At 34.6% G+C, this 19742-nt stretch overlaps 1 protein-coding gene across 3 annotated transcripts in view; it reads right to left on the bottom strand.

The window, feature by feature from the left end:
* The window catches only part of GALC (galactosylceramidase), a 60592-nt gene that overhangs the window by 15675 nt on the left and 25175 nt on the right, over nucleotides 1-19742 (bottom strand). For all 3 annotated transcript variants that reach the window (XR_011073723.1, XM_068541933.1, XM_068541934.1), the window contains 6 exons: nucleotides 17435-17565; nucleotides 10066-10221; nucleotides 9000-9124; nucleotides 7497-7624; nucleotides 2594-2683; nucleotides 1792-1878 (listed from right to left, as the gene is read on the bottom strand). Coding sequence is in view for 2 of the 3 variants with exons in the window: in XM_068541933.1 (XP_068398034.1) it covers nucleotides 1792-1878; nucleotides 2594-2683; nucleotides 7497-7624; nucleotides 9000-9124; nucleotides 10066-10221; nucleotides 17435-17565 (717 nt within the window). In the remaining variant the exon portion in view is untranslated. The remainder of the gene's footprint in view (nucleotides 1-1791; nucleotides 1879-2593; nucleotides 2684-7496; nucleotides 7625-8999; nucleotides 9125-10065; nucleotides 10222-17434; nucleotides 17566-19742) is intronic.

Raw genomic sequence — 19742 nt, 5'->3', positions numbered from 1 at the left:
CATTTCCATTACTCTGTCTTTTCCATTAGACTGTACTATCCTTAAAGCCTGTGTATAGTTCAATACATGTAACTAAGAGATGTGCTTATTTATTTTTTAGGACTTTGCTAAGGTAGAAAAATCCATAAAATCTTATTGTTGACTCAGCTGTTAAACACAGAAAACGTTTACTATATAAAAAAGTCCTACTCATTACATGTTCAATACGTATTTCAATTAACAAATTACATTTATGTCACATTTATGACCTTGGCATATAAAGCCATAATCTCTTCATCTATAAAATGAGGGGAAGAAAACATACTTCATAGGGCTATTGTGAGGATTAAATGAGAAAATGTTTATAAAGTTCTAAGCTCAGTGAGTGACCTACGAGAAACCTTCCCTACATCATAGGTGTCCTATGGTAAAAGCAGGCCTCTGAAGACACTGAAGTCCTTTGCATAACTGACACAGGCACTAAACATTATGTCCACTTTATGAAATCTGAGTAGCTCTTTTTTTCTACTTTATATTAGAGGTTTATATCATACCTTTGCTTTAATAAATTGTTGGTCAGATCTATGAAATATCTAATACCATATTCTGGCTTAGGAAGAACTCCAAATGATATTATTTTTCCTATGGGGAAAATCAGTTTTATTATGCTATTTCTAGCAATGTGTTGTGCAAAAATTAGAGACTATTCCTTTTTTCAAATTTAATATACAATGGGCATTCAATTATTGATACTGACTAGTTGAGTCACAGAACTTTAATAATTACCATAAAAAGTAGCAGATTTGTGTCAGTTAGGTGAAGTGATGTGCTTGCATGGGCCAATTCATTCTTTGAAACATTTACTCATGAGAAACCACCATTTGCTAAGCTCTACACTAGGCACCGGGAAAAAAAGGTATATAAGGCTGGGACCCAATCCTCGGGGCATCCAGTGTAGTGGGGAAAGTGTTTACTAGGTAAGTACATATCCCTAGGTGGCTATGACCTAAGACTGGTGGGGAAGGCTTCAGAGGAAGCAACACTTGGGCTGAGTCTTGAAGGATGACAAAGATATGAACAGAAGGCATTCTAGGACGAAGAAAAAGCATGTGCAAAGTCACAGAAGTAATTAATTTGGCATGCCATGCTCTGAAAAATGCAAGATGTTTAGTCTGTGAGGAAAGGTCAGTTTAGTAGGACGTGCATCTAGAAAGGAAAGCAGTCTTTTACCTAGTGGGGTGATAACGTGGGTCACATGCCACACTAAGGAATGTGAATTTATAGGAAAAATCACTAAGGCATTTGAGCAGGGACTGACAAAAATCAGATCTGCATTTAGACGCATCATTCTGGTAGCAGTGTGATGGGTGGCGGGGAGACTGAAAAAACAAGAGATGGTTTCCGAAATCCGAGAGAGACATAGTGAGGAACTGAAACAAGCAGTAGCCGTGGGAATGGAAAATAAGGAATGGGTAGGAGAAATATGTGGGTGATATTGTCTATACTTGATCACTGATGGTATACAAAGGGTGAGTGGGAATGACAGTCTCAAACGAGACTCAAATTTCTGACTTGAGACCAAGTGATGGTTGGTACCATTCACCAAGACAAACTAAATACCAAGAACAAACACATCTACTAAACCATACTGCCTTGAAGAGGGCTTCTATTTTAAAAAGTGGGGGGCAAACTTTACCTCTATTATGCTTCAGCCATAAAATCAGTTATGAAATTAAAAATTAATTCATTAATCAAATTTCTGTTCCCTTTACTGTTGCAATGCTCACACTATAGGAATTTATTTAAAACTACCCATAGAGAATCCAGTTGTTTGAAAAGAAATCTCTCCGATGGTTTTCCAAGTTTGGTATACCACACCTGCAGCTCTGGTATTTTACTCTAAGGAGAAAACACAAAGAAAGCATAGTTGAGTGATTCATCATCTCCTCTTTGAGGATTTCTAAAATTTGTACCAGCAAGAATGAACCAATGACAACGTGCATTCTATTTCTATTTACCGAAAGATCCACCTCAAATCTTAAATAGTAAACATTTTGAAAGTAGGAAGACATTATTCAAGCAAATACTTTATTTCCTAAAAACACTGCAGATTTTTGGCAAATGTTCAAAAAGATTTTAGTGTCTTTGCTTCAAAAATACTCATTATTATACCTATGTAAAAAGCTTTTTAAGAATTTTCTGGCATTAAAAAACAATTCTTACACGATTAGCAGAAAGAGCACTGTATTTCTGTATTCAAATCTAACAATAGGTAGAAATAACAAGAATCTTGACTCTTTTTTTTGTACAGAGTACTGTAAAGATCAATGTTTGAAAGTTCCCTCAACTACACAAATGATGCTCTACCAAAAAGGACAACTTTCTTGCAAGTGACCTTTGTTAGGATTCTTCAAAACCACAAAGAGCATTACCTCCTAGTGGCTTCTGTATGTTTGACTAAAACTAGTCAGCAGACATAAGACACCAAGGCATTTACCCACTCATATGCAAATTCTTAATCACCTGTAATGTAAGACTTCACTTAAGAACTGCTAGCCCGTGATAAAATATATAAATTCTCAAATCAAAATAAAAGTTCCACTTATTTACTTACAAAAGAACCCTTAAGAATGAAGGTAGCAAATTGTTGTGAAACATTGAAATAGGGAAGAAGTGGCCGTATACACATGGAATGCTTATGACTCTGAGTAGAAAAAAAAAAGAATCATGTAAGTTATCCGAATGATATACAAGCCATTTTGGGGGGAAAAAAACAAACAAACATTTAATGCCTATAGATTAGCAGAAATGACACATAATAGGTGACAAATAACAGTTTATTTCAAACTTTTAAAGACTTTTTTCTTAAAAACCTTTATTGAATGCCTATTGTGTATGCCTAGTCAAAGTAAAACTCAATGGCATTTTGACTGAATCAAACTTTGAATTCCAGTCATTTGATGGCACACAGATTAATTTTTATTTCTGTTTTCCAAAAAAGAAGTACTGTACTTCCAAAAAAGAAGTAAATCTTGGGACATTTTCACTGAAAAGGCATCTCACCTATATATAACCTTCAAATACACAACTGAGGTCAGCTAAATACATATAACAAATCTCACTGCCAGCATCATTTTTTTCAAAATAATCACTACAATGGGCTGGGATCAAAAGAAGTCTGAGACATCATCCCTACTTTAGGGGATTCAACAATCACAGAGGACTTACAATATAAGGTTCTGGGACAGGCTTTGTGGGAAAATTTTAAATTACAATTATAGTTAGAGATTTCAATACCTTTCCTCAATAACTGATATACCACTAGACAGAAGATCAACAAAGACACAGGTGATTTGAACAACACTACCAAGTAACTTGCCTGGACTGACATCTATAGATCACTTCATCCAGCAATTGCAGAATGCATATTCCTTTCAAGTGCACAGGGAACATTTACCGAAGTACACCATAATCTTAGCCATAAAAGAAGTCTCCATAAATTCAAAAAGATTCAAGTCACAGAAAGTCTGTTCTCTGACCACAGTAAAACTAAATCAGAAATGAGTAACAAAAATCTCTGGAAAAATTCCAAAATATTTAAAAACTAAATAACAAATTTCTAAATAATTCATGTCTCAAAGAAAAAAATTAAAATAAAAGGTGAAATTGGAAAGAATTTTGAGCTGTATGAAAAGCAAAACACAACACATCAGGATTTGTGGGATGCCACTAAAAGAGTAGTTAGAAAAAAATGTATAGCACTGAACACCTAGATTAGAAATGAAGAAAGGATTTGAGACTTTAGCTTAAGATACTAGGAAAAGAAGAGCAAATTAAAACCAAAGTAAGCATGGGGTATGTATGGGATTAAGAGATACGAACTACTATGTATAAAATAGATAAGCAGCAAGGATATACTGTACAGCACAGGAAAATATAGACATTATTTTTTAATAATTTTAAAGGGAGAAAAATCTATAAAAATCCTGAATCACTATGCTGTGCATCTGAAGCTAATATAATATTGTAAATTGACTACATTTTAATAAAAAAATTTAATTAAATTTTAAAAAAAACAAAGTAAGCAGAGGAAAGAAAATAATAGAGATGAAAGGATAAATCAAACAAAAACCGGAAAAACAAGAGAGAATAATTGAGAAACCAAAAGCTGACTCTTTGAGAAGATTAATAGAATTGAATAAACTTCTAGCCAGACTAATTAGGAAATCAGGATAAAAAGAAAACACAAATTGCAATTATGAACATTAAGAAAGGTGACATCAATACAGAGTATATAGATATTAAAAGAATAGTGGGGAATAATATCAATAACTTTGTGCCCAGAAATTTAACAACTTAAACAGACAAATTTCTTTGAAGACACAAAAACCCAGTGTTCACTGAAGAAGACATGGACAAACTGAATAGCCCAATATCTGTAAAGGAAGTTGCAAATGTAGTTAAAAAGTTTCCCACAGAGAAAATTGTGGTCCCAGATGGCTTTACTGGGAAATTCAAGTCGACCTGGGAGCTTTGCTCAAACAGGAAGTAAGAGCTAAGGCAGAGTTGTAAACTGCCTGCCTGAGTACTGAGGTATGCCCCAACTATGCACACAGAGCCCATCAGCAAAGGCTGGAACACTTGCTAGTTCCAAACATAAGGAAATCTGTACAATCATGATCTGACCACTAAGATAATTGAGCAGAGGCTTCAGTGGCCACAAATGATAAAGCTTACAAACTACAGAATTTGTTCAGGAAAGTCACAAAACAAATAAACAGCAACAACCATGACAAAGAGCAACAACCACAAATGCTAGATAGGAGGAAGAATCTGATCTCCAGAGTCTCCATGTTATTTTATGTAATGTGTCTAATTTTCAACAAATCATTATGAGATTTGCAGAGAACCAGGAAAGAATGGCCCATACACAGGCATAAAAGCAGTTGACAGAAACTATGTCTGAGAAACCCCAGTCATTGCTTATTAGATATTAGACTTCCTAGACAAAGACATTAAATCAGGTATTTAAATATGTTCAAAGAACTGAATGAATAATGAATAAAGAAGAGATCTGCTTCCAGAATGGCAATGGGAGGAGCTCCATGAACCTGCTCCCAGTGAACCTGGTGAAAATTATTTAAATAATAATTACAATAAAGTCTCTGGAAATGGTCCTAAGGCCATGCAACAAATATAGAAACTTTTATTCAATAAAATCTACTAAAACTCATGGCATTTAAACCATGATCCACTCCCTCCCTGTCCCTCTCAGCCTAGAGTGACAGAAACTCCATGCCAAGTAGGTACAGCCAAGAACACGGGGCTCCCTCACTCCCAGCTCCCAGGTGAAGACAACAATATCTTCGTGAGAGAAGCAGAGTATCAGCATTTCTCTCCCCCCTTCCCCTCAGCTACCTGATGCTGAGGACAAGTAGCCGTGAGTGTGGCTAAGAGGCTGAGGGTTCCCTTCCTCTGCCCAGGTTCCATTCACAGACTCACCTTAAACAAGGCACACTGAGAATATAGGGGTTCCAAACCCCCACCCAGCACCATACTCCTAAATCAGAGGTGTCACTAAGAGAGAAACGCACCCTTGTCCCCATCCCCAACTCCAAGCTTCAGCTCAGAGATTTTGTCCAGGGAGAGAGACAGGTCATAAAACAAAGAGTTCAGAAAGTCTCCCCAAAGAAATTGATTGTACTTAATGCAGAGCATGGGGAAGTTCAAGAGTAAGGGTGCTCTAAAATTATTTATTTAGTGGAATAAACTTCACTAAATTACTCCAGCCAATCACTAAGCAAACAAGCAAGCAAACAACAAACCCCAGGAAAGGAGGGAATCAGTACCCACAGTTACCACAATATATTATGTAAAAGGTCTGGCTTTCAACATAAAATTAGGAGACATTCAAAGAAACAGAAAAGTGTGACCCATACACAAAAACTAGGCAACAGAAACCACCTATGAGAGCAACCAGATGCTGGATTTAACAGTTGAAGACTTCAAAGTAACCAATATAAATACACTTAAAGAACTAAAGGAAACAAGGCTTAGAGAAGTAAAGGAAGATATAATCACAATGTCTCATCAAGTAGACAATATCAATTACGTGACAGAAAAATTTTAAAAGAACCAAATGGAAATTCTGAAATTGAAAAATATAATAACTGAAATGAAAAATTCACTAGAGGGGTCAACAGTAGATTTGAAATAGCAGATGAATTAGAGGATTTGAAAACAAGTGATAGAAATTGTGCAACCTGAGGAACTGAGGGGAAAAAAAAAAACAAAAGATAAAGAATAATGAACAGAACCTCAGAGAAATGTGGGATACCATTAAATACACCAAAATATATACAATGGGACAGTAGAAAACAGTGGAGAGGGAAAGGAGCAGAAAAAATATTCAAAGAAAAGTAGCTGAAAACTTTCCAAATTTGATGAAAAACATTAATCTACAGATCCAAGAGGCTCAACAAACTCCAAGAGGAATAAATACAAAGAGATGCACATACAGACACCCAGTAAAAATGCTGAAAGTCAAAGAAAAGAAGAAAATCTTGAAAGGAACAAGATCATTTACAAGGGAACCTCAATAAGATTGATAGTTCGTTTATCACCAGAAACAATGGAAGACAGCACATTCAAGGAAAAACTGTCAGCCTAGAATTTTATATTAAGCAAAACTACCTTTCAAAAAATGAATATCTCACTGGAATGCAGTTAATATAAATCTGAAGTAGACTCTAATAAGTCAAGATTTCTACACTAAATCCTGGAACAATCACTTAAGAAAATAACTCACTAAAATATAGTAAAAAAATAAAATAAAATAATTTAAATATTACATCATAAAATATTGACTTATTGCAAAAGAAAACAGTAACAGAAGAATAGATGAACCAAAATAATGAGATGTATAGCAACTAAAAAGTTAGCTGAAAGATGTAAATCCAACTATATCAATATTAACATTAAATGTAAATGGATTAAGCAATTGAATCAAAAGGTCAGACTAAATTTTTCAAAAAGCAAGATCCAACTGTATGCTGTCAAAAAGAAAGACAACTTAGATTCAAAGAAACAAACAGAGGAGGTTGGATCAAGATGGTGGAGTAGGAGGATGCGGAGCTCACCTCCCCCCACAAACGTGTCAAAAGTACATCTACCTGTGCAACAATTCTCAAAGAAAACTAACTAGGAACTGGCAGAAGAACTTCTATACAACCAAAGCTGCAAGAAGGATTTCCACGTAACTGGGTAGAATGGAAAAAAAGGCATAAGGTTGGGTCCTCCACCCCTGGGAGGGATCTGAAAGGAAGAGAAGGTTTGCTCTCAACCTGGAGAGTGAGCAGGTCAAGCCACAGACTGGCTGTCCCAGTCCTGGGATCCTATGCAGAGGAGAAAAGCTCCCCTGTTTTTTTTGTTTTTAAAAAGGTGTTCAGTTATGTTTTATGCTATATTTTCCAATACTAACAAAGTGAATTAATCCAATAAAAACAACAAAGAATTACCATAGTTTCAATGATGATGGTGAGGTTACCTAAGCCATCCGTCAGAGCTACATAGCTTCCTCCTTTTTCTAAATGGCCAACTGTCTTCAGGTAATACCAACCTGGTTGAGTAAACTGAGTGGTATGAGCTATAGACAAGCAGAGAAAGACCCAAATAAGATTAAAATTGTGATAATAGGATTTCGTCAAAAAATAAAAAGCTGTCTACTGATTTGAGTCTGAAAGAAAACAGAACATGCCACCCCAAAATGTGCCACTTTAGCATATGGATTATTTTGAGCTGATGGCAATCAAGACCTAGCAGACAAAAGAAAAACTTTTCTCTCTCCTTTAACTGCCTGAAAGAATTTAGATAGGGGACCTGGCACAGAAAGACAGCTACTACCAGAGACAACTTTGTATCTGAAAGATTCACCTGCATGGCAGGGCAAACATCTGCTCTTCTCTTCCTGTGAACTGTCTTCCTCCCCTTTGAAGCTCCAGGTCCCTATTCCATTCCTTAGCTCAGGATGGCATTATAAACCTCAATTGCCTGACTGCAAATTTAAGTCTCATATTATTATGTACAAAATTAAATGTGGTTTTTTTCCTGGTGATCTGCCTTATATCCATTTAATTATTAGATCAGCCAAAGAACCTAGAAGGGTAGAAGGAAAACTTTTCCACCCCAAGTCTGATTGAGTCTAACAGCTATTTTCTATTTTGGAGAAGAATACTTGCCAGTCTCATGTTTCAACTTCTAGTTAAATGGTACAATTATGGGAATATTCTTAGAATGACTGGTGAAAATAAATGAACCACACTCTGTCAGTTCAAGACTACTGAGTAAACCTTTTTTTTCCAAGAGTAAAAAATAAAGTTATCCCCTCCCAACTTTTGATGATCTCTATTTAACCCATCCTAATATAACTACAAAGAATATGGTTTTTAAAAAGTTAACAAAATATTCCAAAAACTAAGCTTTATGGTTTCAAACAAGTTTATTTCCACAATATGTATTCATTGGGCACCTCCAAGGTTGGTCCTGAAAATGTACTGAGCAATATTCCTTGTCCATTTTGGGAGGTGACACAATTAATCGGTGACAAAATTAGAAAAGTACATTAGTTCATGTAGATAATGTGGGACCAACTATTTCAACATTTAAGGGGTTAACCAACCAGGATATACAAATCCAACTTAACATTTCCATATTTTTGAAAGAACAACCTGAGTTTAGAATAATGTCATGGTTACATAATGTCATGACTACAAATCTCTGAGAAAAATATATCAACTAAAAAAAAGCCTGGTCTTAGAATAATTGTGAATGGAATACAGAAAGTAGCCTAGTTACCCAAATGATTCTTACAAAACACTATGACAAATCTTGCTTGAAACAGAGACACACTTAAAACTAACACACACGCACACACACAGTGTTCATATAATCCCCTCTAAGTGTTTCCTGCTTTGTCTCTTAGAGAGGAAGTTAGGGATTGAGAGGTGGAATCTGAACCATACCTGCTATCCAGATAGGAGCTTCTACTACATAGTGCCCGCTCCAGGGCTCCTGAGCAGTCATCAGTCCACAACGCCCGTACGGCAACTGTTCATAGTAACTAGCCACCAAATTCCAAGCAATTGTGCTAAAAGATTTGTTTGATAAAAAGGAAACACCAAAGCAGCTTGTAATAAAAACATAAATATCTACAAGCCTATAGTAAAAAAGACCTTATCAGAGTTTACACAAATATATGTAAATGACAAAAAATTACCACCCAAAACAAGAAAATATAAGTTGCCTAAAGTTCACCCACATTTTGAAAAACCAAGTGTTGGATGCATCTAAATATTTTTAATGGTGAATCATATAATAAAAAATACAAATGTATATGAGGTGTATAATTTTACTGACGAATGGTGTAACCAGAAGATGAATCATGACCTACCAGTACCAGACATGTCACAAATGTAGGTCAAATACAAATAAAGGCTTTATCCATACTTGGCTTTCCTTTTGACGGTCAGCATTCTAAGTGCCCCAATTTCAAGACAGAATTTTATGAACTTCACTCTGAGCTGTTGCAAAGTTTTACAAATGAGAACTCTTAGAGTCAGACTGCCAGGGTTCAAATGATGGTGTAGGCAGATAGGGTAAGGGTTCCCCAGAGGAAGAGAACCAGACATAACTTTCTTGACATAAGAGAAGCCATTTTAGGCCTAAGCCATTTTGTGATCTAAGCCAGGCCACAATGCTTGCCCTTACAGAACAGGTCTCAGTAGTAAGTGATTTTAAGGGAATAAAAGAACATAAGAACAAACAGCTATTATCAGGCCAGGGAGATAACTTAACCATATCTGAGACAACATATCAGAGTCCAAATAAGCTCTATTATTTGCAGCGTCTTGCTTCTTTTTTTTTTTTTTTTTTTTTTGAGTTGACACAGCTTAGGTACAGATACAGGTATAGATGAAGAAAGTAAGGCAAATGTTTCCAATCATTGAATTTAGGTTGTGTACTTTTTTCTACTTATTGTGTTTTGAAATTTTTCAAAATAAAAACCTTTAAAAGTTTCTAATAACTTACGCAGTCATGTAGCCATTGATGTAATTCTGATTCAATATGCGACCCCAGCAGCCTGCACCCACATCACTATTTAAAGTGCTAAAATCTTCAGAAGACCAAAGCTTCTTCCCAGTCAACCTAGCATCCTTTACTGTACGGGTCCCAGGGTAATGAGCTCTAGAAAAGAAAGGGTGGGAGGAAATGTAAAAAGGTCAGAACCTGGCACTTACAACTATTTATTGAGTGAATAAAAATACATATCTTCTCCAAGATTTCTATTTTAAAATAATGGGCAGCTTCCAGGTGGCTGTCAGACTGTAAGCATCCTCTTCCCACCCTCAGAACACCCTTAGAATGAGATAAACCTATAACACACAGAATGGGAAGGAAGATAGCAATGGATGAGAAATTTCTTTCTGGAAACCATAACATGGAGGGAAGCATGTTGACAGGTGGAGGCAGCAGAAGAGGCCTAGAACACTCCAAAGATGAATGAGGTGGAGACAGGATTTAGACTTCCCAGGGGAAATAGAGAGCTTGGACAGTAGGAAGGAAACCAAAAATAAGACCAATGAGTCTATTATGTAATGTAGTATCTCCTCCCCTGCTCCCACCCCTCGTAGACAGAGAGGCATTTATTGTTTATTCCCAGGTAAAAAGAAAAACACTAAAACAAACAAAAATGCACAGAGAATTCTTCTTTGAATAAAAAGAATAAACTATCTTGGGAAAACTAGAAGTTATTATCCCAGAGCAGTGTGGTTCTCAACTTGAATGCTTTTTGCCTGGTGGAGAAAGCAGGGCAGGGCAGGATTTGCTATTGGCATCTAGTGAGCAGAGGCCAGAGATACTGCTAAACATCCTGTAACACCCGTGACAGGTCCCAACAACAAAGAATTATCCAGTGAAAAATATCAGTAGTGCAGAGGTTGAGAAACCCTGCCCCAGACTAATGAACCCCTCCCTTGTTCTAGCATTTGAGAGGAGTCAGCCTAAATATAAATGTATATTTATTGTTCCAAGCATAAAATACTGCCATAATGATGATTGTGGAAGTGACTGATTATTGAATATAAAAACAATTAAGAAATTTCAAATGGAAAATAGAAAATAGACCAACAGTTAGTATAAGAATTAGAGAGCACATGAACCAAATAACTTTAGGGACAGGAGTTATATTTTCTAGGCCAACAACTATTTACAAATAAGTTAACAATAATACAAGCAGAATAACGCAGATTGGATTATACCATAATTCTAATCTTTGTCGTTTGGTGTACTAGTATTCATAACATTAAAAGAATGATTGTGAAAACCTATTTTAGTTTTTACTTATTTAATTCCATTTAGATCATGAATCTTTTAAGAAAAAAATATCCTACTTGGGAATTAATTATACTAGTAAAGACGAATTAAGACACAACATTAATTTGGCATTCCAGGATTTCATAAGGAAGAAATGGATAAATAATAAAGAATATAAAGAATTAGGGAAAAAATGAGATTCCACCAAGATTTTGTTGAAAACAGGCATCTATTCAGTATTGTAAACATATACAACAGAGACCCCAAGAGCAAGCCAGCACCTAACAGGGTTAAGAAATTATTGTTTTGGTACTACAATTCCCAACTTGGAAAATCTGACTACCATTCTTTGAAATTATATAATTTTAATAAACTTTTACATTTTAGATTTATTCTATATCCCAGAACTTCATTCTATGGTCACGATATTTGGTTTTGACATCTCAACCAAATACTAATTTTAAGACTCATCTAGTTATCACTCAGCCAAATGTATATTTGGTGTGTCTCTGGTAAAAAATACTTATATAAAAAGAACAGGCTGGAAAATAATATATTATGTTATTAATGATCTCTAGATATTAAGATTATGAGTAAGGTCTAACTCTATCTTTATGGTTTTCTACATTTTCCAAATTTTCTACAATGAGCATGCACTATTTTTAAAATCTGAAAAAGTATCTCTTTTAAAGTTACAGAAATAGGTATTATATCCCTCATTCAGAAAACAATGAAACTGTTACATTTTAAACCTGATTGATTTATCAAATGATCTGAGAAAAGAGGGGCAGAACTGATACTAAAATCCAGGTCTCTCCCAATGTCCAGATCCATAGTTCAACAAAATTTAAAAGTTCTTTAAGAATATAATTTTTTAAATGCATATAATTAGGCAAAAATATCTCTAACATTTCATGGCATGATTTTTCAAACTTTAAATGACAAGATTAAGATCAATGAAAGTAAACCAAAGTTTATCCTAACAGAAAAATATATGTGTATTAAAAGAAAAATAGAACTTATGAATGAGGTGGATCATGGTAGCCTACTTTCTGAAACTCCCCCAGCACTCCTCCTGAAACCAAACAGACCAACCTGATGACGGAAAGTAAAAACCCACAGACAATATCCGCATCAAAACTAGGTGACAGGGAATCCCCGCAAGCCTTGCAGCATCAGGCCTGGCCAGGATCAACAGACAGAATATGGAAACAGTGGAAGTGAAAGGGGACTAACAGGTACTCACCCACCCCCAGGAGCAGACTCTATCCTGAATGGAAGAATTGAGGACAACTGGCTAAAGTGAAAATGTCTTCACAGGCTTGAAATTGGGGCCAAGTGCCAAAAACAGTAAATTCACTAAGAGATTAAACACAATACTGTGACAGTTTAAACCAGATTTGTCCAATAGAAATGCAATGTGAAGTGTACAGATAATTTTACATCTTCCAGTAGCTACATTTTTTAAAAAGCAGAAGAGAAATTTTAATTATATACTGTTTAACCCAATATATCCAAAATATTATCATTCAACATAAAATCAATATAAAAATTATTAATAACTTACTTTTTTATATTACATCTCTAAAATCCAATGCATACTTTACACTTATAACATACCTAAATTCAGACTAGCCATATTTCAAGTGCTCCATAAACACATGTGGCTAGTGGTTACCATATTGGACAATACAAGCTTAACCCTTTAACTATTTCAGAAATAGGTAGCAAAGAGTCCTTTCTGCAATGGTAGAGTTTCACCTTAAGAATAAGCTGCTTAAATTAGAATCCAAATTGAATAAGACAGGAACACCTTAGGATGAGGGAGAGACAACATTTAGGCAGTAGGGAGAATGGGGCCCAGAGGAAGCAGACCCCAGAAAGTACTGTAACTGCAAAACAAAAATCTGCAAACATAGCGCAGGTCAAGCACAACATGAATGGGGCAGGGAGGCATACTCTTTCTATGGAGGTGGGAGCCACAGAATAAACATCTCCTAAACAAAATTCCATTGTACCACAATAGCCAAAAATTGGAAACAATCCAAATGACCTTTAACAAAGAATAGATGGATAAATTGTGTTATATTCCTACAACTGAATTTGAAACAGCAATTAAAATCAACATGAGTTAATCTTATAAATATAGTGTTGACCAAAATAATAGATACTCTAAGATGCCATTTAAATAGTTTTTAAACAGGAAAAATTAGTCTATGATAATAGAGGTTAGATTAGTAGTTGCCTTTGGTGCAAAATGAGAGGCTACTGATTAGAAAGATTTCCAAGAGGAGAGCTTCATAGATACTGATAATTTTCTATTTCTTGACCTAGGTGGTAGTTGTATAGGTATGTTCACTTTACAATAATTCATTAAGCTATACTCTTATGATCTTCTGTATGTATGTATGTGTGTGTGTTTGTACGTTATACTTAATAATTTGTAAGGAAATGAAATTATTAGACAACAGAGGTATATAAAACTAAAGTGAGAGAATTACAGAATAATTATTTTAAAAAGAAAAAGCATTTTAGAAATGAAGACTAAAGTAGAAGGAACACAGATTAGACACTGTCTAATAAATAAAGAGATAAAAAAGATTTGAGAGAAATATAGAATAAAGACAATATGCAAAAGAGATCCAGTATGTGTAACTGGGCTTTCTACAAAGAAAACCAAAGTAATGGAGCAGGATGATTATTTAAACTAAGATTTAAGTAAAACTTACTGAAAACAGAAAATACTGAAATATAGATATTCAAAGGGTGCACACTACTTACTGGGAAATGGTAAACAGTATAAAAGTAGTAGACTCTGAAGTTATGGAGAAATATTCTTTGGACATACCAGAATTATGCCAAGTCATTTATAAGAAAAAATAAGTCTGGCATCAGAATTCTCAACAGCAACATTTTATGTAAGTAACCAATGGAGCAAATTTTATGATACTCAAGAATTAAGAAAATATGAGTCAAGGATTTTATACCCAGCCAAACTGTCCTTTGAGTCTAAAGGCCACAGATATATAGTAATAAACATGTAAAAGCTCAAGAAATATTGTTTCCATTAGCACTTTCTGAGAAATATAGCTCCTGACACTCAAGAGACTAAAGGAGATACTTCAGCAATAGACTTACAGGTGAGCATTGAATATGCTTAACAGTAGAGCTCGAATAAAAGAAAGGGTAATTAAATAGTACATAAACATTACATTTTCTAATAATGTATAACTAATATAGTTGACACAAAATAAAAGGAGGAAAGAAAGTGAAATGTAAACTAAGTTTGCCAGTTAGCTGGGAGTAAAAGATTACAACTTGCAGCTGACAAATCAAGATAATACAAGCTTATGTTCATGTAAAAGCACAAAGATTAAGAAACTCTGGTAATTAAAATTCCATTGTAGGAGAGAGGGGGAGAAAGAAGTGGTTATAAAATAATTTTAATATTAATTATAGTAAATGAATAGACAATATCTAAATAGAGAACCAAGATTATTAATATAGAGCAGATCTCAACTTCAGCACTACTGATATTTTGGCTGGATAATTCTTTGTTGTGGGGGAGTTATCCTGTGCATTGGAGGATGCTGAGAAGCAACCCTGGCCCCCAGCCATCAGATGCCAGTAGCACCTACGCCAGTGACAGTCAAAAATATTTTCAGTTATTGCCAAATGTTCTGTAGGAGGCAAAATTATCCCCAGTTGAGAACTACTGGTATAAAGGTATCAGCATAAATGTAATCAATAGAATCAAAACTTGTTAAATAACAAAAAAGACACTTCATTTAAAAAGAGCAAAGAAAACAAATCACATAGCAAAAGAATGTGTGTGGGGGTGTATTATATATATATAAATATATATATATATGGTACAAATCATTAAATAAGAAACAGTAGAAAAGAAAACAAAACCTTCAGTTATATCAATAAATATAAATGAGTTAAACTCACTAAAATATGAAGATTTTTAGAACAAAATCTAAACCTATGCTATATGCAGCATCACACCTAAAACAAAATTACCTTGAAAGGTAAAGAATAAAAGTATGGGCAAAGATCTATCAGGCAAATACAAATGAAAAAAAAAAAAAAAAGGCAGAGTTCTCTATCTTAGTTACATGCAAAGCAAAATTCAACCAAGAAGCATAATATGAGATAAAGAATGACTTTTTCTAATAATAATAGTTACAAACCATAATGAAGATAAAACATTACTAATACCTATGTACCAAATAACACAGCAACAACTTTCAAACAGCAGAAATTGCATGAGATTGAAAGGAAAAATAGAAACTCACTAATAAGAGGAAACTAACACTCTTAGTAAACTTGGATAGTTTAAGTGAGCAGAATAATTAGAATACAGAATAGTGAAACAATGCAATCAGTAAGGTGGATAATACACACTCAGTTCTCGTATCCTGATAGAAAATATACCCTAATATAATAAGATAAAAAGAAGACCTTGGGAAATTTTATGAAAAAAATTAAATAATACATTCAGCATCAAATGACCACAATGCAATAAATTAGAAAATAATGATAAAAAAACAGACTCTACGAGATAGACCTAAAGCAGTGCTCAGAGGAGAATTCATTGCATAAGATACCAACATCAATAAAGATAAAATGAATTAAACATCCAACTTCTTCATGAAGATACACTGAAACCCATACTTTCATTTATTTTTTCCTAGCCAAATATATTCAAGATCAACACAACTTTTTTCCCTCAAGATCTGAGCTATTTATGCAAGTTTTAACAATAAAGGCAAAAATTACATTCTAATTTCAATGTATAAAATATTAAAATACATTTTACTTTCCTTGCCAAAAAATAAATAAATAAATAAGCCTAAATCTAATCTAATCACGCCTCTACCAATTTCTAACAAGAAACAGGATAGATGAGCATTTTAAACTTAACTACAAAGATGAAATCAGTAAAATCCAGACTGTGAGAAGCTTTACAGGACAAACAATCCAGTTTCTTCAACAAATAAAAGGAAAAACAAAGAGATGGAGCAAGAACCAAAAAATTAGAAGAGACTTAGATATCAACTAATCATAATGTATGAATCTAAATTGGATCCAGATTCAATCAAATAAAACTATAAAATAATAATAACAGATATTTGATAATATCAAGAAACTATCACATATTTAGATGTGATAATGGTATTATTTATGGTGAAACAAAAGAGTTTTTATCTTGAGAGATAAATGGTAAAATTTTTATGGAAGAAATAATATAATGTCTGGGATTTGCTTCAGAATAATGTGAGGAGGAAGAAAAGAGGAATGGATAGGCATGTGAATGGAGAATTGTTCATGGGTTCATAGTTATGGAGGTTGAATGATGGGAACATGAATATCTACCATATTATTCTGCCTACTTTTGTGCACGCTGAAAATTCTTCGTTAAAAAAAAAAAGCACACATAGTTCAAGTACAGCCTTCACACTGAATAAAGAACAAACTCCACATATATATGTATTCTATTTTTCAAATGTTTATATACATTATCATGATAGACAAAATTCAAATACACTTAAAAAAAAAAAAATACTGCTGGAACCCAGTGAGGTCGAGGCCCCAAAGGCTGAAAGGCAGAACTGGACTAAGGAGCAGGGTCAAAGCCATACTGCTAAGGATATGTGACAAAAGTCACGGTCAGTGATCATACCATACCATTTACCTAAGTGTTCATGAATGCCCAAGCACAGGAAGTCTGAGGGTTAGGAACTAATTTCACAACACTGTCTTTATAATTTCTAAAATGTAAACACTACTCTGCCCCTTAATCTAAACAAAGCCATGTTTTATTACTCCAAACATTAAAACAATATTTTAAGTTACCAGTACATTATTCCATTGTCATAGAAAGATTCCCGAAGTATAAACACTTCAAAGAAAAAAAGGAATGAAATATCATTCATACATGCTTTGGTTAAATAAATACAAGAAAGCTACCTTCTGAAAATATAATCAAATAGGGAGAAGCAGGCAAAAACAAAGGCACAGTCAATATCCACAGCAAGCAATCAGAAACTGTTAGTTTTCAAAGTAAAACATTCCTTACCCTATAACATCAATCACCTTCAAGAGCTCAGAGTCAAGCAGCATAGAAGCAGAAATGGGCTCCCAGAGATTATCACTTGCTATGATTTTCACTTGCTGGAGACCTTGATAGTTCAGCATTCTTCTTAACACCTTTCAGAGAGATAAGCAGAACACAGGAAAGGTTAAAAATGAGTTTTCAGCGGCTGAATTACAACGAAGAAAGCTAAAATGTCTTCAAACTCAGCTTCCTGGATGATAGTGTCAATATGATTCCTCAATAGAAATGTGCCTCGTGTTGGGGGGGAAAAGTATTATCACTAAGATAATCTACTTCATGGGAATGTAAGGAGAAAATAAAAAAACTGAAGAGGTAAAAATGTTTTAGAGGGATTTTTCCCTCTGAATTTAAAATTATGTTTAGCCATAGAAAATTTGGGTGCAAGGGTGGAAATTTTTTTTTAAAAATCAGAGCAGTACTACCCATAAAAAAAACACTCTTATCCTGGTATGCATTCTTTCATGAATTCTCTTATGCAGACACAATAAATTGGGATCAAATTAAATATACCATTTGGTAAATAAAATGCTTTAACTTAGTTTATTTTGAGTATTTTCCAGTGTCTTTAAATATTCTGCCATTACTGAAAATATTACAGGTCTTAGTATTTTGTACCATACTAGAAGTAGAAATAAGAAATATTCTGCTGTTACCCTCAAGTTTTTAATAGGTATACACAAGACAGGCAATAAAATCTGCCTGTAGGACTATCCACCCACCAGATTAAAAGTAACAAGCTAAACTGTAACAGGAAGTAAATGAACAAAGCACAGAGTGCCTACTCTGGTATTTAGTTCTGTACCTGGGCCCCATGAGGACTCTAAAAAAAGCACAAGATGGGGTCCTCACCGTTAGGTGGCAAACACTCACCAGGACACTAAAACTAACAGAATGTCCTAGAAAATCAGAGAGTAGTATATACTGAAATGTATGGATTGCCAATATATAAAACAAGACAAGAGAAAAGAAGACATTATTTCACCTAGGAGAAGGAGGTTCAGATTTCGAAACATAAGTTGTTTTTTTTTTTAATAGATCTTTATTGGAGTATAATTGCTTCACAATACCGTGTTAGTTTCAAAACAAGTAGTTTTTTTTTTTTTTATAATGAAGCTGCTTTTCTTTTTTTTTTTTTTTTAATTTTAGGGACGGCTCTTTTATATATTTATTTATTTTGTTATTTATTTTTGGCTGTGTTGGGTCTTCGTTTCTGTGCGAGGGCTTCCTCTAGTTGCAGCAAGCAGGGGCCACTCTTCATCGCGGTGCGCGGGCCTCTTCACTATCGCGGCCTCTCTTGTTGCAGAGCACAGGCTCCAGACGCGCAGGCTCAGTAGTTGTGGCTCACGGGCCTAGTTGCTCCGCGGCATGTGGGATCTTCCCAGACCAGGGCTCGAACCCGTGTCCCCAGCATTAACAGGCAGATTCTCAACCACTGCGCCACCAGGGAAGCCCCAGAAGTAGTTCTTGATGAATGGGTGTGAATAAACCCACTGCTATACCCCCAAGCACTCTGAACTATCAGGTTCATAGTAGCAGGTGCTCAATAAACATTGGTTGAATTAAGGTAAGAAAGAACAAAGAATTTCACAAGCTCTCTTTTCACTTTCTAACTTTTCTGAACTAAAGAAATTTCCAATTAATGTGCTCTTTTAGGAGGCAAATAATGAATCAATTCCACTCTGGAAGAAATCTGAACAGATCCTTAATAGTAAATAAAGACCAACTCTCAAGATTCAGTAGGATTGAGACTCCCAAGCTCTCTATTAGGAGACCAATCTTGAGTTTCATCACCCTGAAATTCTTTCTTATTCTTACAGAGAGGAAGGAGAACAACTTAGTCACATTTGCATTTATCGCAATATTATATCTATTTTTCTAGTGCTATTCCTAGACCATCACCTCTAAGACTGCTTACTTTTAAGTAAGTATATATTCAAATAATACTCCAAAATATACAAGTCTATAAGCTGTGTTTTATAATAGATAGCCAAAATCAGTATGAATAGCAGCATTCTTTGAGCAAAGTTCTATCTAATGTATTCCAAATGTTTTTGCTGTGGAACCCATCCCTTTCTACCCCCTAAAAAGCCTAGATAGAAACCCTACCTATAAGATAAATGAAAAGGAAGCTGTTCTGATTGGACTGAATGAGGGTCCAGAGACTCACACATCCATTTCCATCCACCACCCTCAGATCCTAGACGGGATTTTCCAGACTCAATTTAAATACATCACTGAAAACCAAAGTAAATCATAAATACAATGTAAA

This window comes from Eschrichtius robustus, chromosome 1, assembly GCF_028021215.1.
Source record: "Eschrichtius robustus isolate mEscRob2 chromosome 1, mEscRob2.pri, whole genome shotgun sequence".
NCBI lineage: Eukaryota > Metazoa > Chordata > Mammalia > Artiodactyla > Eschrichtiidae > Eschrichtius > Eschrichtius robustus.
This window is presented reverse-complemented; position numbering and strand designations above follow the sequence as displayed.